At 34.5% G+C, this 23,784-nt stretch overlaps 1 protein-coding gene across 1 annotated transcript in view; it reads right to left on the minus strand.

The window, feature by feature from the left end:
* bel (ATP-dependent RNA helicase bel) overlaps positions 1 to 23,784 on the minus strand; it is a 37,092-nt gene that overhangs the window by 9,836 nt on the left and 3,472 nt on the right. Inside the window, exons 2-7 of the mRNA XM_072539777.1 lie at positions 16,454 to 16,830; positions 13,090 to 13,435; positions 6,764 to 7,101; positions 4,872 to 5,226; positions 4,430 to 4,773; positions 4,028 to 4,341 (exon numbers count right to left, since the gene is read on the minus strand). Of these exons, the coding sequence (XP_072395878.1) occupies positions 4,028 to 4,341; positions 4,430 to 4,773; positions 4,872 to 5,226; positions 6,764 to 7,101; positions 13,090 to 13,435; positions 16,454 to 16,830 (2,074 nt within the window). The remainder of the gene's footprint in view (positions 1 to 4,027; positions 4,342 to 4,429; positions 4,774 to 4,871; positions 5,227 to 6,763; positions 7,102 to 13,089; positions 13,436 to 16,453; positions 16,831 to 23,784) is intronic.

Consider the following 23,784-nt stretch of genomic DNA (forward strand, 5'->3'; position numbering starts at 1 on the left):
TTGTGTGAATTACAGCTGCTGATAAACCTATTTGAAAAATAGGAAAAAAACTGTCGAATTATGAGTTTTAGTAAATACAATAGAATTGTATCAAATTTCACAGAATGTTTAACAGGTAAGAAATATTCAAATTGAAATAATTTTATTACCTATTGCATTAATTAGCTAATAGTAAAGATGGTTCGAGACAGCTTGTCATATTGTAGGGTACCTATTGTTAAAAGATTTTTATTTACTACCTGAAATTTACGATATATTTTAATATTATTCAAGTTGGACCGAAATGAAAGACTTATTGTTGTCAAAACATATTTTTTTATTAGTTCTATACCTAATATAAAGAATTTATAATACTTGACCATTTGAAAAACCTTTTAGGATATTAATATTTTATGAATATTCAAAGAAGACGGAAACTACAGACTTGATAATGTTAAGATTATTTCTTTTATGCCACAAATGAACTCTACATCTCTCCTCCGGTTTGCGTGCAGCGTCTATTTCTATTATGATCATATTGTTGTACACCATTCTAGTAGTAGTGTATTTTTTTACAAAAATAAGTGGGTGCGTCTTAAATTTAGATTTCTTATACAATCTTGACTAATAAAAGCAATTGCTGAGTGAAATGGCTCGTATACGCAAATATCTTAGCAAAAGTGAACTATTTGAAATTTTAATGGAAAGTGACTGTAAGAATGAGTGTATTCTTCAAGAATCTGATGCAGAAAGTGATGAATCTGGAGAAGAAAATGATAATAAAGAGACTCTGACTCTACCATCATCAACACAGGTTAGCGAAAATAGTGCTTTAACTTTGGAATCTACTTCTCTTCAAAAAACTAAACGTCGCGTCGTAAATGTGAAAAGATTCCATTATATAAATGGGAAAAGGGAGACCTACAACCAACAGTTCATAATTTTAACGACAATACATCAGGGTGTTTGAATGAAAATTTAAAATGTAATCCAAGTGTTTTAAGTAGTTTCAAAACTTTTTTTTCTTTGACTTTTATGAAAGCAATTGTTGAAATTAACAATTTTTACAAATACGTTGTGGAACATAGTGATATTGAACAAAATTCTTGTGTCACAAATTGGAAAGATACTGTTGTGGATGAAGAGTATTGTTTTCTAGCTTTTTCGTTCCTTACATTGTTGTTGTTACGTTTTTCAGATAACAATACCGTTGGCAAAGAAGACTCCCTTTTTAAGCTGCGAATCGTTATAAACCATTTAAAGACCGCTTTTCGTAGATTTCTGTATCCATTCAGAAACATTTGTATCGACGAAAGTTAGATGCTTTATAAGGGAAGGCTAGCATTTAAAGAATATATACCCTCTAAAAGGCACAGATTTAGAATTAAATTCCACGTTTTATGTGACTGTGAGACAGGCTACAATTTGAACTTTATCATTTATACTGGGTCTAATACTGTCATTAAAATCTTCAATAAAGACCTAAAAAAAAGGCATAGCCTGTAATGTGCCTCTATGCACTACGCCATGTTTTGAAAAATACCATTGTATAAAAAAATTTTAATTTTCCTTTTAATTTAGTCAAAACTTTTATTTATATTTTGCATTTGAATGTTTTGTGTACCATTTGTTTGTTGTTTTTTACCTTGTTGCTACAATTACTAATAATAAATAAATAATGATAATTTTTCAGTATATTTACTTTTTTTTATTTTTCAAAAATCTAACAGCAACAAATTTATAGTTACTTGTTACTTCTGCTAAATTTTAAATACAGTCCTGAATAGACTGTATTGATACACTGCGTGAACCGTATTTATACGCCATAGTACTTCATCGACTGAGTGCGGCAACCGTGTTGATCAGCACAAGCATGAAACAGCCGTACCAGAAACCATACTACTTTTATAACTAGCCGCAGTGAAAAGGTTAAAGTGCAGTACAGCTAAGATAGGGCAAGGCTATTCTTATGGAGAATAAATGCACGGGGTTGTCGGTCTTCTTCAGCTGTTGATTGCTCACTCACAAGTTCGGCTTGGTTAAAATGCAACTAGTATGACTTAATTATTTCCAGAGTTAAAGCTCTGACAGTGTTGTGGTAACTGTTCAATGGAAAACGGAATCTTGAATTCTTCCAGTTACTTGTTGCTTAATATTATTAGGACTTCCCGTGGTTTTAGTAAAGAACTAAAGACCGTAAATGAAACTCTTCGCTTCATGTATATTGCCTTCTTCTGTCAACTTTGTTAATGGCTTGGAGATGTTCGCAAATCCTTTGACAAAACGTCGGTAATATGTACATAGACAAAGAAAACTTCTAATTTCGTGTTTATCTCTTGGTACTGGCCAATCCTTAATTGCGTCAAGTTTTTCAGGATCAGCTGTTATACCATTACTTGCTACAATATGTCCCAAGTACTTCACTCGTCGAAACAGGTGACATTTCTTCGGACTTAACTTCAAATTCACTGCCCGCAACCGTTGAAAAACTTCTTCCAGATTGTTGGCATGTTCATCGAAGGATCTTCCAACCACAATTACATCATCCAAATAAACCAGGCATGTTTTCCATGTTAGACCTCTTAAAACTGCCTCCATTAATCTTTCCAATGTGGCAGGGGTATTACATAAACCAAAGGGCATAACTGAACTGCCAAAGCCCTGATACTATCGAGAATGCGGTTTTTTTCCGATCAGCTGGCTCCATGTCTACTTGCCAATATCCACTTTTTAGATCGAATGTGGAGAACCAACGAGAACCAGAAAGAGTATCCAAAGTATCATCTATTGGGGGCAAAGGGTAACTATCTTTTTTAGTTACAGCATTGAGCTGTCCGTAGTCAATACCAAAACGAGTTGAACCATCTTTCTTCTTTACTAGCACTACTGGTGATGTCGACGGACTGTTTGATAGTTCAATTACCCCTTGTTTGTTCATATCTTTGATGATGTCTTCGGCTTCATCTCTTCGCAAATGCCCCTATCCTTCTTATCAATGGCAAAAACATCTTCAAATTCTATCAGCATAGACTTCACTTTTTTAGTTCGTTCATCATTAAGATCTCGGCACGTTTTAATCACCATCTCAACAAGCTCTTTTTGATACTTAGATTTCGATGGTTTCTCGTTAGTATTCATAGAACAAATCGAAGCCACGGGAACACACTGTCCGATCAAAGTTCTTTTACTTAACTTAATAGCAGTTCCCTTTAAATTCATAACTGTTACAGGAACGACATCTCGAATTCCCACCAAAACTTTTGCCGTTAGGAACTCGGCACTGTTCACATCTTCGACCAAACTTCCCTCTCGGCAGTAACCATCAGGTCTGGTCATCAAAATTTTCTCACTATTACCGGGTATTGTTACGTCACAAGTAGTTATTAAGCTGATAACATCTTCTTTGTCTTCATGAAACGGCAACTCTTCACCACTGATTCTATAACTCCATCTTTGACATTCAATACAGCCCCAACTTTCCTTAGTAAATCCATCCCCAATATGAACTCGTCGGAGATATCTGCAATTAATACTCTATGTTTCACTGTGGTCTGGCCAATGGATACTGACATATTAGCCTCGCCATATGTATTAATTATCTCACCAGTTGCTGTTCTAAGCTTTACTGTTGCAGGCGATAATTTAAGATGGTCTCGTACTAGTTCTGGACGTGCAATAGTTCTTGTTGCACCTGTATCTACCAAAAACGATCTACATTTAATATTGATACGACCCTCTATGTACAAGCTATGAATTCCACCGGAGTTTTTTTTAAAAAGGTTAAAAAACAAAAATAAAAATCGATCTATCATAGCTTTAACTCTGAAAATAATTAAGTCATGAGATAATAGACCGTTTCCACACTTTATGAATGCACTGTATATACAGTAGAATAAAGAAAGCATTGTAAAAGTTGTAATAATTGAATACTCCATGAAATTTACTAATAACACTAATTTTTTTTTTAATGTTTTGTACTTGAAGTAGCAAATTTAATCAGTCCTCAACTTTTATTAATATTATTGATAAATATCTTTTAACCACTCACCTCCATTACCGTATCCATTATTTCCATATCCGCTACCACCGCCAGACCTTTGACCTCTTTGGCTGCCGCCACCAGATGTTTGACGGTAATCTCTGCTACCGAAACTACTTCCGCCACTGCCATATCTTCCTTTGCCACCTCTTCTATTGGCGCTGGGTGCTCTTCCATCGGCTGCTACGCCTTCCAGCCAACTGGGGTACTCCTGTTTTGCTTCGATCAAAATGTCCAGCAAGCCACTGGACAGGTTTCTGTTGCGATCGTTGAAAAATGATGTCGCAAGACCGAGGTTGCCCATACGACCCGTACGACCAATTCTGGAGGAGAAATGATTAATTATTGCCCAATTAAAAATAGATGTAAACAAAATATTTGTTGGGATTTGGATGGGAATGATAGACTTACCTGTGTACATATTCTTCAATATCTGACGGTAAATCGAAATTAATAACATGTTTAACGTGTGGAATATCCAATCCTCTGGCAGCTACAGCAGTTGCAACTAAAATTGGAGTGTTTCCTGATCTAAATTGTCTCAGAGCGTCTTCTCTTTCTCTCTGACTACGGTCTCCGTGGATTGATGTCACTGGATATCCTTCAATATGTAAAAATTCTTCCAAAGAGTCGGCACCTTTCTTGGTTTCGACGAAAACCAGTGTCAAACTTTCTGGTGAAGGTTGTTGTAAGTCTGCAACGTTGAGTAAATCCAATAGGAACGATCTTTTGTCGTGTTCTTCTACCCAGACCACCTGAAATAACACATTTAATATTGATATAATAAAATACCTTAAATAAAAATTATAATCGAATAAATTTAAATTTTTGTTTCCATTAATATTATATTTACCTTTTGTGTAATATTTTCGGAAGTACTACCAACTCTTCCTACAGCCAAGAAAATATAATTGTCCAAGAAATCCCTGGCTAGCATTTGTATAGGTGAGGGGAAAGTGGCTGAGAACATAAGTGTTTGTCTCTCTCCAGTTTTGGGCATGGTTTCTTTTTCGACGATACGTCTAATTTGCACCTCAAAACCCATATCCAACATTCTGTCAGCTTCATCAAGCACCAAGTAACGGCAATAATCCAGACCGATGCGTCCTCGTTCGATCATATCGAGCAAACGACCTGGGGTTGCGACAAGGAGGTGACAGCCGCGGTCCAGTTCGCGCATCTGATCACCGATATGTGCGCCTCCATAACTGTAACAAAAATATTTATGAGGCCAAATTAATAGCAGGTTTTGCCCACAATGTCAATAAGAGAATTTAAGCGGAAATAAGTTTAAGGTACTTATTTATAATAAAACATCAAAATCATAAGTCTTGCCGACCAGTAGATCTGTTTGTATTGATACTTTTTGTACTTGTTGAAAGATGACAACATTCAAGTTAGTCGCAAATATACTAGGAGCTACTCTGAATAGTTTAAAGTGTACTGAACTGTTATTTTTCTGAAATACTGTTCTTTTTACAGACAAGTGCCATTTATAGTTATTTTAGGATTTATATTACTGGCTGTCCTGTGAGAAAACTTTTCTTCTTCTTCTTCTTCCTACTTTATAAATAGGCAAAATGCCTGTTTTACTTCGGTTTTTAGCCTCAATTGACGTTGTCTGACCATCTTTTCCTCGGTCGTCCCAATGATCTTCCATTTGGCGATTTGTCTCTTGCTATTCGTACTATTCTGTTTTCTGTCGTTCTTTCGATGTGTTGATTCCATTCCACTTTTCTTCTTTTGGTCCACGCGTTTATTTCCTCTATACCACATCTAGCTCGTATTTCCTCACTTCTTACTCCGTCTCTTAGAGTTTGGTTTGTTATTTTTCGTAAGACTTTCATTTCTGTTGTTTCCAGTAGTCTTTGTGTTTTCGCCGTATCTGCTCTTGTTTCCGCTGTGTACGTCATTATCGGTCTTATTGTTGATTTATATATCCTGGTTTTCGTTTCCGTTGTGAGGTATTTGTTTCTCCAGATTGTGTTGTTGAGACATCCTGCTGCTCTGTTTGCCATGTTCACTTGTTTTTGTACTTCTTCTTCCACTTTTCCGTAGCTTGACAGTTTTATTCCCAAGTATTCAGTTTCCATCACTTGTTCTATTATTTTGTTATTTACGACTAGTTTACATCTTCTCGGTTCCGCTGATATCACTATCGCTTTAGTTTTCTCTGTTGAGATCTCCATGTTGTATATGAGCGCCGTATCTTCGAATTCTTTAATTAATCTTTGTAGGTCATCTTCATTTTCGGCTGTTACTATGGCGTCGTCGGCGTAGCATATTATCCTTATTTCCTTTTCTCCCATTCTATATCCTCTTCTTTTTTTAACTTTCTTTATGATTTCATCCATTATCAGATTAAATATTAATGGGCTCAGCGAATCTCCTTGTCTAGTGCCAGTTTCATATTTGATAGGTTGTAATAGTTTCATATTTGATAGGAAGTGATAGTAAGAAAACTTTTGTCAACAGAAAAGTTAAAGCCACCCACTGAAGGCCATTCAGGCAATTGGCCAGTAGCTTTTTGAACAAGTATTCAAATGCCAATAGTGTCTTCTTCAGCAGAAAATTAATAAATGTAAATGTATGTAAGTTATAAACTTACATATGTATATTTATACATAAATATAGAAGGATATATTCAGCATTGTCAGCGACACTATGACTTACAAAGATCACTAAACTGTTTTAATATAACGATAATAATAATAATATTATTCTTAAAAAAAAACATGTACTCACACTACACATGGTCTAACTCTTGATCTATAAGCAAATTTCTTGCTTTCGTCATAAATTTGCGTAGCCAATTCTCTCGTCGGTGCAAGGACCAATCCTAGAGGGAACTGCTTGCGTCTACTTCTTCCGTGTTGTATGTTTGGCGGACCATTTTCGAACATCTGATTCAAAATTGGTACCAGGAAAGCGGCCGTCTTGCCGGATCCGGTCTGTGCACACGCCATAACGTCTCTCTTCGATATGATTATCGGTATCGCGTACTTCTGCACAGGAGTGGGGGAATCGTAACGAGCCATTGTAATGTTGCTGCGAATTATTTCTGTCAGCTGTACTTCCTCAAACTACAAAATAATAAAATTTTATATAGTTTTTTATTTTGTAACAAAAATAATTTATAAGGATTCTAACAACCTATCTATATAAAAGGTTAAGACGACAAGCCACACTGTTTGTCCGGTACGATAACTCCTAGCGCCACCTAGGAAAGAAATCTGAACTACCAACATCTGACATTTCAATCACATTTTGTTCTTGAAACGAGACGTTTAATTAATAATACTAATAATACTAATTACATATTAATATAATTAATAATATGATTGTAAATAGAATAAAACCGCACAATCCCTCATTTACGTCCGTTTTTCGTATTGAAAAGGTTAACAATAGTAATAAGTCTAGGCCATTAAAGGTTAAAGTTGCAGATAATGATAGTCCATTATTTATATTGAGCAATAAGAGATTGTTAGGAACCAAATTTTCCAGGTTTCAATTGAAAGATGACTTAACTAAATATCCAATAAACTATTTGAATAAGAGCGAGAGGAACTGGTAAAACGTAAAGTACTTATCAATGGTCTAACAGTAAAGTATATTAAATAGTAACAGTTCACACGGATACTACTGCTCCTACTGGCAGAAGAATGGAAAGTTTATCAACAAGGGACATTTCTACTGGATTGGTTAACCCTTGTGTCCATTGCAAGGGACATACATTTACGTAAACCCTACAACAAAATTAAACTCCTGTAAATTGCTGAAAACTACATATTTTTATCTACTATATATCTCAGTTACTACTTCATAAAAATTTTCAATTTAGTTTAAATCATAGCCGATTTAAGTGCTTTTAAAGATAGTGTGACATAGCGAATTCACGATACCCCGGAAGGCGTAAGTAAATATCATGTTTCTTCAAGTCGTAAATTTATTTTATGTAACCAAATATTATTTTATATAATAGTAGACAAATCAATTTTTATACTGCTTATTAGACATAGATGATTTATTGTTGTTTTTTGTCGATAACAAACATTAAAATATGATGTCCATTGCAATGGACTACAGGTCTATATTGATATTTTTGTTTTAGGTTTTAATCCGGATTATCCAAAAGACCAAGATTCTAAGGTCCTTTTTAGATGATGACGATGAATTTTAACAATTAGCTAATCATGTTTTATCTCAAATTGAAGATCAATCATACAGAGAAGATGTCTGTAACGAAGAAATTGATGCGGACATTCCTGTTTTGTCTATGGGCGATGTTCCAGGCTCTTCTCATGAATTATCTAATGTAGGTAAAAAATATTAATTAACACTAAACAAAATTCTAACCTTTGGTATTTTTAGGAGGAGCAATTAATATACAACCCTATTGATACCTTACAGAAGAATTTAAAATCATCATAAAAGAACAAACCAAAACTAGAAATGAGATGGAACGAACGCAAGTTTAGTACAAGGAAATTTCATTCAAAAGCTGTAGTAACAACAACTTCAGAAACATCAGGTACAGGAGAAACAAAGGATCCTATAAATTACTTTTTAAAATATTTTCCTCATACTTTTTTTGATAAAATGGCCAAAATGACCAATATCTATAACATCCAAAATAACAACCATTTTCAACCAACAAACCGATGTGAAATGGAAAGTTTTGTAGGGATGCACATCCTCATGGGATGTTTATCTTTTCCAAGAATCAGAATGTATTGGAATAAGGTATTCAGTATAGATGTACTCCGCAATTTTATGAGCGGAGACAGATTTTTTAAGCTTAGGAATATTGTACATATTGTTAACAATCTAGAGAAACCTATAGATTGTACAGATAAATTGTACAAAGTGAGACCATTTTTTGAGAGTATCTGAAAACGTTGTACTGAGTTACAAAAAGAAACAAACCTGTGTGTGGATGAGCAGATTGTACCGTTCACGGGAAGACTCAATATTAAACAATATGTAAAAAATAAGCCATCTCCATGGGGCATTAAAATTTTTGTTCTGTGTGGAGAAAGTGGAATTACTTATGACTTTATAATCTACCAAGGTCCAACAACGGAAATTCCAAAAGAGTTAATCGACGAGTTTGGTTTAGGTTCATTAGTTGTTCTGCACCTGGCCAAAGATATTCCAAAAAGCAAAATATCTTTACTTCGACAATGTTTTTTCTAGTTACAAACTTTTTGAAGAACTCTATAAGAAAAATATATACTCTGTTGGAACTATAAGAATTGACAGATTCTAGAAACCTCCACTCACAACAGATAAACAATTACAAGAAAAAGAACGGGGATATAGCGAAGAAGTGGTAAATGATGAAGGAACTGTAGTTTTATGCAAGATATATATATATATATATATATATATATATATATATATATATATGTGCTTGTAGGTTCGAATTTTGTTGGAAAAGGAAAAAAAGACTCAGTAGAAAGATGCTATAAGAAGCAAAAGAAAAAAATAACGATTCAGAGACCGCAAGCGATTCAATTATATAATAAATCGATGGGAAGTGTAGATTTACTAGATCAACTATTGTCATATCAAGTCATCTTTATCAAGTCAAAAAAATGGACATTGCGTTTAATCTTCCATGCCTTTGATTTTGCTTGTGCCAATAGTTGGCTATATTATAAAAGGAAGTAGCTTAGTTCACCTTCCAAAGATCAAATGGATTTGTTAGATTTTAAAATACAAATTGTTAAGGCCCTGATTAAAGTGGGAAAACCAATAAAAAGAATTGGTCGTCTCAACATGCCAAATGAGAATTCTTCCCACACTCCAAAGAGACCCAGAGTGGAAATTAGACCATTGAAGGAAATAAGGATGGATAAAATAGATCATTTACCCGAGTATGACAACAAAAAGGAAGCATCCAGATGCAAAAATGTTGAGTGTAAAGGGAAAACGCATGTTTTTTTGTGAAAAATGTAATGTACATTTATGTTTTGTAAAGAACAAAATTTTTTTCAAATATTTTCATTTAAATTAACAACATTTGCTTGATACAAATATATATATTTAATAAAAATATCGTATGAGATTATTTTCCTAAATTCGTATAAAGTCCCAATGTCCATTGCAATGGAAATTCTGTCAAACGACTACCTGTTAAACAAAAATGTCAAAAATATGATTTTAGCCTATTACAAGCTTCCATTAAGAAGATTCAATAGAAAAATATTTTTTTTCTGCAGAGAAAAAGTGAGGTCTGAAAGGGTTAGAGGCATTAGGTTCTTTAAAGACTAATGCCTCTTATTACAATTTAACATAAACTTAACCATTTCAATAGTTACGTCCAGGTCAACATGGACAATTAAATGTCAAATGAATAAATGTTAAATAAATATTGAACAGTATTCTAAAAAAAAACTATTACTTTGTTTCTAGACGTCGCTTATGATTGACAATGCCGCCGAAAATTGGCCGATTTTATGTTTGTTCAACTGAGGTCGTAAAACTTAACACATGTTTAAAAATGCCATATGTCACAGGATAAAGATTTCAGAAATATTTAGAAAGTATTTCCTAAAGTCAAAGCACCTTCACTGGTAATTCATTAACACTAAATATATCATTAATTATTGTTTATAATTATACAAAGGTGAAATTGCTGTAACTACAAACAATAAATAAAGTATACAAAATATTACAGTAAGGTTACAAATTCTCACAGACAAATTTCGATGTTTATAAATATTTTTTTAAAATATTGTTAAAACCAGTTCAAAGCACTACATATTTATATTTTTCATTCCGTTTTATGAACGATCTATTTTTATAACAATTTAAAAAGTTAATATCTGAAATTAAGAGTTCATATTTGATAAAATCGAATGACCTAATTTTTTTATAAATAATTTTAATCCTACATTTTTCTAAATAAAAAATTGCGTTTGATTATTTTTAATATATCACATCGTTCTATTATCACTACAAATTAAAAAAATATATTGTGGCTGTTTGTGAATATAGCGACATTACTTCCATACTTGGTTCGGATGAAATCATTTCTTTGCTAATTGTTATTCAAAATAGTCATGCAGTTTATAAAGAAAACCATCTTTTGCAGATTTCCAGTAATAAAATATTATGGAAGAAACTTTCTAGAAAAATGGTACACAAGAGGTTTGAATGGAAGGACATAGCCAGACAGACAAAGGCCCATCCAGGGTTATAATGCCAAAATAAGAAAAACTTTAGAAAAGATATGAAGCTTACTCAGAATACTAAATTGAAAATTTAGAGAGCAGAAATTAGACCAGTAATCTCATATAGTACAAGAGATAAATAATTTGGAGAATAGCAGGCCCAATAAAACTTAGATAATGGTGCATTTAGAAAATTGATGAACCACGAAATAAGAGAACTTTTGAAACAAGAAGACATCATCAGATTTATCAAGGCACAAAGACTCAGCTGGACGATATATCTTGAAAGGAGAGATTCAGAAGTGGTTATCAAGAAAACCATCAACTGGAAACCAGTAGAGAATGGAAATCCATATGCAAAAAGAATGGAGAAATATTGTGGAGAAAGCCAAGTCACACAACCAAAAAGTTAATGCGGACTGATTCCCCGCGAATGCTATGCTATGCTAGATAGAGCATTATCTAGCATTAGGAGAATATTTTACATTCAGTAAAAAATACATATAAGGTACAGCATTTTCCTCCAGCCATTTCGTAATGTACCTATCAGTATTAAGGTCAACTCCTTATAGAATAACAAGGTCTGTATGCGCTTCTAAAGAATTGCCGCCCCATTCCATTATACCTCCACCACCAAACTGGACTCTAGGAGAGCGGGAACATTGGGCATAGCACTCTTAAGGCTTTCACAAATCCACACTCTTTGGCGACCATCAGTTAAATATCCCGTAAAACGGCATTCGGTTGTAAACAGAAAGTTCCTCCAATCTTCCATATCTCAATCATTGTCTTCGATGGGCTGTGTCCAATAAAGGGCAAATAGTAGGTTCATAAGATAAATTTTGTTCGCTTAATCTTCTCCGTACGGTATCAAGTGAACAAAGGTACTATGAACAGCTGTCACGTCTCCTAGTAAGCAGTAACTGTATTCTGCAGTAAACCGATCTTCCACGACGCTTGTTGTCCTTGGTATATTCCCTATTCAGGGCTTCTTGCGTAAGAACCAGATTCTCGAAATTTAGCATCGGGTATTGTACTTCACAGGACTCCAATCAAGCCAAACATATTCGATATAACAAACAAAACGCTTATCATTTGCACAAGTTACAACTGACCTAATTGTAAATTATTCTTCGTTATTAAAAATACTTTTCTTTCCTAAAAAGCTAACCAACAAGCCTTGCTACGCCACTGATACAAAATAATCGATTCTCGAAAGAGAAATTAAAAGATAAAGTAAATTTGTAGGGTTAAGTAAATCAATGTTATAAATTAATCGTGTTTTTAGTGTTAGTAGTAATTATAAGTCTTAATAGAAATTATAAGACTAAATAAATTAAAATAAGCAAAAAGCATTGTTTTATAAGTACATATTCGATTTATCGAGTGCACCTTAACAACAACTTTTTTTCGGCCATAAAAAATGACAAACTTTCAAAACCGAATGGATAAAGACAACTTATACGCTGTATAACCTCAAATAGACATACGTATGTGACGTGGTTCTTAGTAGTTGCTTTAACTTAATCTACCTTGTCATTGCTGGCATCTTATTTTGTTGGCATTTCTTGACATAAGATATTACTGAAGGTGGGAATTTTGAAATTCTGTGATTAATGTATTAGAGAGGTATTAATAGCCAGAGCATTAACTGTCCAGTTGGGTAAGTAGATAGCGAGGATTGCTGATTTTGCGAAAGAGTTTAGCAACGTATATTAATGAGATACCTATTTAATTTTCTTATAAATAAAAGCGGTTCGTTTAGTGTAGCTTGAAGACTTGCCACTGGACTATAACGGAAATCACCTACCAGAAGCTTTAAATATGTGCTTTGGTAAATACAGTTGATTAGTAATGTTAAAATGTAGAATATAAAAAATATATACTTACAGATGTAATGTGACGCGGCACTTTGTCTCCCGTCGCCTCCACCGGTATATCTTCGTATTTACTGAAGTTGATTCCGGTGTTCCCAGTACCAAAGAGCTCTTGCTCAAGACGTTCGTCTCTGGATAAGGGAACAGTCCAATCGTTTTCGGACGAGATGTTGCGGCGGTTTTCGCTCCAGCGACCACCGCCGCCTCCGTTGTCGTTCCATCGTCCTCCGCTACCACCGTCTCTGCTCTCGCTAGTCCTCGCAGGACGCTCCGGCTCCTGCCAGCGATCGTTGCGTGGTTGAACGTCGGCGTTACGGTCCCTGTCCCTGTCGTTATTGCGGCTACTACCCCATTCATTCCTATCAAAATAATTTATATATATATATATATATATATATATATATATATATATATATATATATATATATATATATATATATATATATATGTTGTATTGTGGAAGAACGTGCTGCGTGCATCCTACAGTTTATTAATAGACCGTAAGTGACATTAAAGCAGGTTTTATTTTTAAATAATTTACTAATAGGTGAGTTTTTTTAAATATTATTATAACTTAATACTTTTTTTAATTTAAATTTGAAGTTAAAAAATGTTTCTTTTTAAAATTCGATTGCAAATAACTCAAAAACTTTTTACTGTACCTAATGAGATTAATACATGTAACTGGCTGTATGGCAAACTGCCGAAGCCAAAAAAAAAATAAAAAAAAATAAAATGGTGTTCAAATTTTGCCTTGTTTTAGATATGGAAAAAAAAGATTTATGTCACCTAAAAAATTGGCGAAATTAAAGCACTTTTCTCCAAATAAATATTTTTCCAAAATATCTGTGGCAAATTTTACACGAAAATTACAGAATGGCGTAACCTTAATGCCGAAACTTAAGGGTAAATGAGGGAAGAAACATGTTATTACACCATGTGAGGTGTGAACTTAAACACAAGTTTGAAACAAGATAGACCAGAGCAGATAGTAAGCCACTTCATCTCACTTTCACTTTTGACCCCATTTTTTAGTGAAGGCGTGTATGTCACACTTTATGTCAAATGCCACGTGTTATGTCACTTAAAATTTTGTGTGACATTTGACATAAAACGTGACATTTGACATAAAACGCGACATAATAGACGCCTCCACCAAAAAGTAAATGTCAAAGTATGATGAAGTGGCTGACTATCTACTAACTACAAACGAATAAAGCAATTAAGCAAAAATTTACTGAAAATGGTGTCCAATGGTGAAAAAGTTTTCAACACGTATAGTTCATTGGAGATTAGATTAACGGAGTTGGGGTTCAAAAGTCGATGTCCATCTAGGAAGCCTCCTCTTACAAAAAATATGAAGAAGAAAAAAACTAGCTTAGGCAAAAAAATACGAGGACTTTACCGTAGAAGACTGAAAAAGGTTTGATATGTTTAAAAATTGTGAAAGATGATTAAAATAAAATTATTTTCATACTTTTTTTTACAGGTTTGCTGCAGAGATGAAAGTACTTTTGAAATTCTTACCAATAAAGCTCAGTATATTAATCGAAGGACTGCAACAAAATATTTACCTGTATGTGTTGTTAAAACTGTAAAACATCCAACAAAAATAATGGTCTGGACTATCACTAGCGGTAAGGGACTTGGCAGACTTAAAATTGTTACGGGGATAATGCGACAAGATCAATATCAATTTTGAAGAATAGACTGATATCTCAAGTGCATGAATTGTTTCCTAACGATGAACGCATACAGTAGGTTAAGTTTTGGATTAGATATTGCAAATACATAAAACGCTAAAATCGGCAACATTGCCTCGTATGAGGAAATTGTAATTCTCCGATCCAACACCTAGACTCCTAGACAGAATACGAGAAAAGAGAAAACTATTTAGTAACACATAACGCAAGGGATATGCAACTCCGTCCGTCGATTTTTGTTTTGCTTAGGTACACCCAGTTACATAAACTCGACAAAAATACACTGACCATTTGCAGTGCATTTGTATCGGTTTTTAATAATGTGAACAATTTTTTGTGGTTGAATTAAAAATAAAAGCGCATTTCTTTAAAAAGATAAAACAAAAAATATACTCTTATTGAAAATAAAAAATAATTCCTAATAAAATGAGAAATAATTCTTTATGCCCTACAGAAATGATTCAAATATTTGACCTTCTACGGCTGAACAGTATCCCAATCTGTCATAAAAATTTCTACGGACAGGTGTACGAGTTTCTGCTGTAATAGAATTGGAGACTTCTCTTATTCGGTTTCTTAATTCATCCAAATTTTGGGCTCTAGCCTCAGGATGATCGTAGATGATGCTATTTAAATGTCCCCAAAAAAGAAGTTCATGGGTGTAAGATCTGGAGATCGCGCAGGCCACTTAATATGGCCTGTTCCACTGATAATTCGATTCGGGAAAGTATTGTTTAAGTACTCCCTAATTCTTCGAGCGTTGTGAACTGAACAGCCGTCTTGATGGAACCAAACATTCTCCAGATTTACATCAGGAAGATTGAGAATAGCGGGAAGAACATGATTATATAACAAATCGAAGTACACTCTACTATTAAGTTGACCTCAATAAAATATGGACCTATTATGTGGTCTCCTAAAATGCCAGTCCAGTTAAACTTTTGAGGACATTGAGTTCGGTAAACAACACTTCTGTGCTGGTTTTCCCGCGCCCAAAACTCCATTCTTCGCAAGTAGTCGTCTGGATAACGCTGCTGCGTTTTCGAATATTTAAAATTCTTGTAACCGTGCTTTCTTTTTCTCTTATTGCTTTAAACAACAATTGTATAATGATAAATTATTGGCGATAGGGCAACGGATGTTCGTGGAAAGACGACGGAGCGCAGTGTTGCCATTTATAGTGTGTATATCTAATTTAAAACTTAACGCAGTGTATTTATACAAGAGCACCGTTATATCATGCTGCTAAATCACGGAAAAACTTTCTGGAACATCCATATAAAGAAAAGGAAAGACCCAATATCAAATTTAGAAAAATCTATCAGATGCTATATTTAGATAGTCTAAATATTCATCGATGATCAACAGTTGATCTATAAACAATTATTGGGGGATGCGCTAACAAGAACAACATTGAATGTGAATCCAACTTCTAAAAAACGAGAATCTAGAAAGAAAACTCGAAGAGAAGAGAAGAGAACCGTTCGAGTGTGAAATAAAGATCAGTGAGTGGAAAGCAGAGCACAGGAAGTTTAGTGGACTAGTTTAGTGGAAGGTAAAAAGTATTAATATTATTGTAAGCAGGCTCGACATACATAGAAACATCTTTAAATTATACTAAAGTAGAAAAGATAGATCATATGTTTTTTAAATCGTTATTAATCTAACTCATACCTTTCAAAAGACTCTCCATTTTGAAAATCTCTTCTATTTCTTGTGTTAAAACTGGAGAAATCTCCACCTCTGCTGTCCCTACTATCTCTACTATCTCTATTTTCTCTGGTTTCTCTACTATCCCTATTGTCTCTGCCGCTGCCACCGCCGAAGCCTCTGTTGCTTCCTCGGCTGCCACCTCTATCTCTTGAATCTTGTGCGCCGCGATCTCGGTCTCTGTCCCTGTTGTCGTAACGATCTCTATTGTCGTAACGATCCTTATCGAAGCTGTCGGTAGATGGCGACTGTTGTTGACTTTGTTGTTTATTACGCAAATGTGGGGGCACGTAACGGCCGCTGCTGTTTGAGCTGCGACTCTGCAAGTCCAGACCAGCAAACTGAAACAAGACAAAAAAATATATATACTAAAAATATCAGTATGCAAACTGGTGAAATAAATGATAATGAAACAATATCGAAGCTTCTTCTTCTTTTTATATAGACATTACTGTCTGTTTTTCAATGTGGCTCCAGTAAGTTATCGTTCCATGCTTTTCGTGGTGTTCCTACTGATCGTCTTCCTATTGGGGAACTGTCTCTTGCCGTCTTTACTACTCTATTTGTTGTCATTGGGCTTATATGATCGTTCCAATCTACTCTTCTATTTCTTTCCCAGTTCTTGATATTCTCCACCTTGCATCTACGTCCTATATCTGTGCTTCTAGCTCTGCCCCATAGTATCTTACCATCAATTTTTCTAAGTGTTTTCATCTCTGCTGTTTCTAACATCCTTTTTGTCCTCTCTGTGTCAGGTATTGTTTCTGCCGCGTATGTTATTATTGGTCTGATGACTGTTTTATAAATTCTGCTTTTCGTTTCTTTGGCGATATTTTTATTTCTCCATATTGTTTCATTCAGGCAGTCTGCGGCTCTGTTTGCTCTATTCACTTAATCTTCCACTTCAGTTTCGAGCTTTCCGTAGCTAGATAATGTGAGGCCTAGATATTTGGCCCTTTTTGAAGAGAGGTATTAGGATGCTTGATCTCCATTCTTGAGGAATTCTGTTTTGTTCTATTATTTTTTGGATTAGTTTTAATATGTTTGGTCAGATCTGGTCCTCGGTACTTTAGGAGTTCATTCGGTATTCTATTCAAACCATGATGTTTTCTTTTTTGATATATTAGTGTTCGTTACTTTCCTCTCTCAAAGTGATTTTGTTGCTGCTTTAATTGTGTTATTTTGAGTTTTTCCCCGCTTTCCTTGATGTTATCGTTTTTTAATATTTCATTCCCAGCGATCTTCTCTGATATTCTTTTCCTGTAGAAGTAAGCCAAATTGGTAGATTTAACTTACCCTTCACCCTATTGAAAGACCCTGTATATATAATAGTGATACATTCCAGAATCATTTTAAATGCCTGTTTGTTACTTTTAGTGATTTCTGTTAAATTTTGTTACTGTTTTGAAGTATCTTATTCATAAGCCCATATATTGTTTCCAATAGTGTTATCGTAAATATTAAAAATAACTTAACATTCTATTTACAATATAGATTATAAGTTTACTATAAATTGCCAATAAAAATATATTATAAACTTTATAATTAACTTTTTAAATTATTTCCTTAGCTGTTGCTTTACCAATTTAATAAGTCTGAATAATATAGTTATTTAATGGCTGAGAGTTTTTATTTGTAGGGAATATTTGGGGATTAGGGAATATAAAATATCATATCCCATGATATTTTAATTTAATTATAGTACATTTTTCATTTTTGTTTAGTGAAAACTACACTCACTAAAGGTAGAGGAAAGTACCTACATTCGGACACGGCCCCAAAGCGGACCCTCAGCCTTCCTGATTCACCCATGTGCTGCACTCTGTTGATAATGCCACTAAACATTAGTTTACGCTTTCGCCGCTATGTATTGAAGCGCTTTCGTCATTCGGTCAAACTGTCTCACAATGAGACGACAAATGTTTTGAGCACCATCACCTACTTTTTGATTGTGCCGACAGGATGATACTCTGTAATAATCTCTATATTCATTCTTTAATGGGAAGGATTGAGGATCATGTTTATATCCAAGTTATTTTATTTCGACATTTATCGAAAAAGTTATTTTAATTATAAATCTGATAGTATGGTTGCTCAAATCGGACCCCATACTTGTTCGTGAATCAGACGCCTGGAGTCAATAAAAAATGAAAAAAGCTATATATGCTATTAGAAGTAAAAAGGGGATGGAAAAAAGCAAGTAAGCCTTATAATGTACCAAAAATTACGCTAATGAGATTATCCAACATGAAATACGGCGTTTCAGTGGAAGCAGTGAATGTTAAAAGGACAGACGTACAGTTTTAAGCAGAATGAGCTTGTCAACTATTGTCTTGCTATGAAGGCTTCGTTTTTTGGCTTACTTGTAGTACCCTGAGGAGAACAGCTGTTCAATTGGCAGAAAAAAACGGCATCGAACATCCGTTTAAAAATGACATCACAGGAAAGAAGTGGTTTCGACTTTTTTTAAAACGTCATCAAGCTAAATTGTCAGAAAAAAATCGTCTGGTACATCTTACAGCAGGGCGCTTGGTTTCAGCAAAGAAAATACAAATGAGTTCGACAACCTTTTACTGGATGTTTAAGATAAAGGAAATAAATAATGATAGTGATAAATCACTGGTACAATCCAAAGGAAGTAATCGGTATGAAGGAGAAAAAACAAATAGGTCATTAACTTCAGAAGAAAGAGGAACTCTTGTAACTATTGTCTGTTGTGTGAATGCTGCTCGTTCTTTTGTACCTCCTCTATTAATTTTTTCGCGCACAAACATGAGTGAGCAATTGAAAGAAGGTACACCTCCGGGAACGGTATCTGCGGTTGAATCCTTCTGGTTGAATACAATTTAATCTTTTCAGCCAATGGTTTCAAAATTTCATAGACTGGTGTCGTCCTAAAGGGGAAAAGCCAGCACTTTAGCCACACACAGAACATTGAAGTCATTGATGTAGCCGCCCCATTGTTCACACAAATTGAAGCTTTTGGATAGGATGTTCATGAGACCAGGAAAACCTACGTCACATGCCAAACAGCTCAAATTGCTATCAACGGATTTAACTTATCAGGCATTTGTTCTCAGATGCAGAATATATTGTTGAAGAGCCAAATAAAAACCCATTGTCTTCTTTGTATAAAACCGCTGACAGACAACCGTTGCCATCAGGCGAACATTCGCCATCTTTTGCAGTACAGGCAGGCGAATCGTCAATATCTTTGGGGTTGACTACACCACCATGTCGCACATCACCAGAAATTAGCTCCTCGAACGCAACAAGTCCATTCGTCATATTTATGTCCTGTTCCAAAAATAAAAAGAGGACCTCATTAGGCACCAATTTTTCAAGATGAAAAACTTGAAGCTAAAAAAATAGTGTCTAATGTATACATATTTGAAAAAAACAGTGTCTCAGTCGAAGGCAATAAATCGTTGTGAATGTGTGACAAGAGTATCGTCATCCACTGTTTACAGGATTGTCCGTCAAAAACAACGTTCGGGTGAAGTTCAGGTCCCAAAGACAAATCTAAGAGGTCGAAAATCAATTGAATTTAATGAACATAACAATTCAGAAATAAGACGTACAGTTTATTCTTTTTATTTTAATAAGGAAATTCCTACTCTAGACAAACTCTTTTCTGCAATAAAAACTAATGAAGTAATTCCCCAAATGAGTCGTAAAACTTTGCGTCAACAGTTACATAAATTGGAATTTACTTATGATATACAACAGGAATCCAGCATAGAGAAACCTGAAATCTGTACATGGCATGGCGTCGCAACTATCTACGTAAAATGTCAGAGTTCCGTGAACAAAATAGAAAAATCTATTATTTAGACGAAATTTGGGTCAATGCTGGACATACTGTTAAAAATGTGTGGACTGACACCACTACTGTAACAAGTAATCGGCAAGCTTTTGTTGAAGGTCTATCTCAAGAATTCCGAGGACCGACAGGTAAAGGACAGTGAATCATAGTGACATATTGGAAGTGACAGGGGCTTTCTAAAAGACAGTGGTTTAATTTTTTATCAAAAAAACCGGTGATTATCATGAGGATATGAATGCAGATCGTTTCAAAAACATTTTCTTAGGCGCCGCCAATGATTGAATTCAAAATTTCCTAGAATTCATGAAGAGCACGTGATTTCGGCTACATTTGACGATTTACGGAGCGTGATTTTTGATATATAGTTTCATTTAATATTTGCCAGACTTTAGTGTATTGCAATCAGCACAAATTCTGTTCGTGCGGCAAGAATTGCGGCCACTTTAGAAGATGACCGCGGTCAGCGCGAAACTGCAAGAAACATTGATGGAAGTATCTCGAGTGTACAAGTATGAGCATAGTATGGAGAGACTGATTTGTTCAATCGAGGACCTGGTCCAGGATGAGACAAGACAATAGCTAGAGAAGACCGTTTTCTCGTTTATAGTACCTTAAGAAACATAACGGTCACGACAGTTTCCATTCAAAATCACCTCCAAGAAGCTAGATTTGAGAGAAGAACAGTTAGGAGGCGAATTCATGCTGCTGAAATATCTTTTCTAAATAGAGCTACTGTACCTTGCTTTCCCTTGAACATTTAACTGTCAGATTGCACTTTGCATATGAACACTTGGCTTCCGAAAACAAAAAAAATTACTAAATTTCAGTTTACACGATCAGTAGCCTTTGATTTATGGGTGTAAACTACTAAAATTTTGTGTGAAACTTTAGGGAGTGCGCTTGTTACTGTCAGTTGATTATAAAGATTCTTATTGGTGTAGGAAGAGGGTTTTTGATTTCAATTTGATTTAGAAATACTATACCTAAAAATCTATAAATATTAAACAAATACTTTTAGTATTAATATTAAATTAATATAAAGTACTAATTTACAAAAAAATGTATTATTTAATTTCTACTGCCTTTCGATCGATGTAAATATGTAATAATGTAAATTTTACAAAAAAAAAAAAAAAAACACCGACATTCGGCCGATTTTATTATTGTCCAATTGGTTTGATATCTCATGTATAATCCATTTTTAAATTTTATTTACACTAATAATTGGGCTGCCTTCAAGGATATATAGTTTACTATTACTTTTATTAACCACATTATCCTTATCATTTATGGTGTCCACTTAAAATATTCAGTTGTATTGTGATTAAAAGTAATAGTCTCGTTTTAACTTTTATTGCAGAGGCGTTTCCTGTTTAGAAATGTTTTAAACTGCAAATATAAGCATTATCATTCAACTTAAAGACATATCAACAATTTTTCAATTAAAAAAAATGCAGAAAAGCAAGACCTAGGTAGAAATGTACAGTAGATTTGGCAACTTTCCTGTTTACCTATTTCTGGCTATATTAAATTTGCCTTATAACATCAATCAAATGTATAAAAGTCAAAACGTACATATTTAAGAAACACAAACCAAGTTTTCATCCCTATCAAGCTGGAGAGTTGCTCGATCAGAGGATCGAGAAACCATTACAGAATAAATAAAATCACGGTGTTTAAGACGAAGAAGCGTTGAACCGAGTGGATGGACAGTTTAAGAACGGACACGATTCCAAATCACGTAGGCGTGTCAAAGACTCAGAATTATAGAATTCTAATACCAGTATACTGTCCGTTTTTCACAGTATTCGATTTTAAACATTAAGTAAACAAGAAGTTTACACAAACATTCTTCATTTGGACAAAAATCGAATACTTCTACCGCAGGTAGAACATATGATTTTGATTTCATCCAATAAACTGTAAAGCAGAACGAACCAAACATTTCAAAAATTCTATGAAAAATTAAGAAAGACAAAAGTAAGATGTTTGAACGTTTTCATAGTTTCACCAAGAACTAACTTGTTCCACTAAAAAAAATAATCAAAAATCTATTCAGTAAATTCGATTATATATTATATATTCGATATAAACTTAGTAAGGCTAGCCCTCCACTTGCGATTGTTAGTCGCGACGACAAAAAAATCGATGTCGTAGAAAATCTTGTACCTTGCCTCCACTGCGATTTAAAAATCACTGAATACATCAGTTTTCTAATGGATGACATCCAAACTACTTAAGTGATCGCCCTTTTGCTCCAGGTGAGAACTAAACTATGAAAGCATCCTTATTGGATTCATCCGTTAACTAATCAAAGATTTTTTAAAGGACAGTTTTACATGCTATTTGAAGATTTATGTGAGCATCCTGAAATTTTTTTTTTAAATACTACCGCATGTCAAAAAGTAGTTTTGATTAATCATTTGCTCTGAATCAATAGTACTCAAAATGCCCCCAACATTTCCAGCATATTCCTCATTGTCTGACATTTTAAAAAATTAAAAATTAAATATTGTTGAAGACACACCAGGCTTAGCTGGCTTTTCAGAAACGCCACTAAACAATGGTAAGTGGATGCATGTATATGCTTGTCCATATGATTCAGTGTGGTAGGGCGACTATCGCATCGAGGTAAATATAAGATGAATTTAGTCGATTATTTTAGCTGGCGTCTGTCCATGCGTCAGCGAATGCAGCGATTTTAATGGCAACCTAGATCAAGAGGAACGCTTGAAGACAGTGATTGGCAGTCACATGATACCACTGTTGCGGCTGTAGCGCAGTGGCTATGTTACTGGCTTAACACGCTGGAGGGCCTGGGTTTGAAATCTGGCACTGACAAAATTTATGAATTTTTAATTTAATTTAACCGCCATCGTGCTTTGGTGGTCCCGGCTACATTAGTGGTTGTTAAAATATGTTAGGAGCACTTACGTGACCTGAAAACCCTAACATTATACCTTAGCCAGAAGGTTACACAAACTTTACTTTTACATGATACCACTAATAGTCTAAGATCCCACTGCAAGATCACTACATTCATAACGTAGTTAATCACTCACATTTTTAGATGTATTTAAGAGTAAGAGAATAAATTAATTCACGGAAACAGACACAAAGTTGAATTATAGGACGATATTAAAACTGTAGAAAGTTTCACATATCTGAGAGTTACATTAAAGGCTGATGGAACAGAAGAACCAAAAATTCAAAAAAGGATAGTGAAGGGAAACAAAGCTTACTTTTCACTTGCCCATGTGTTCCGCAGAGACTTCTATGAGCTAGTCATGTAGTGGGAATAGAGACCAGAAGATTGCTAAAAGAGTCCTATATAGTAAAATGCAGAGCGCAATACCAAAATGAAGACCACAGAAAAGGTGGAAGGATGATGTGGCAGCTGATGCGCAAAATTTGTTACGAGCACTGAAAAGCTGGAGAAGATTGTCACAGGACCGGCAATGATGGAGGC

Source organism: Diabrotica undecimpunctata, chromosome 8, assembly GCF_040954645.1.
Source record: "Diabrotica undecimpunctata isolate CICGRU chromosome 8, icDiaUnde3, whole genome shotgun sequence".
Lineage (NCBI taxonomy): Eukaryota > Metazoa > Arthropoda > Insecta > Coleoptera > Chrysomelidae > Diabrotica > Diabrotica undecimpunctata.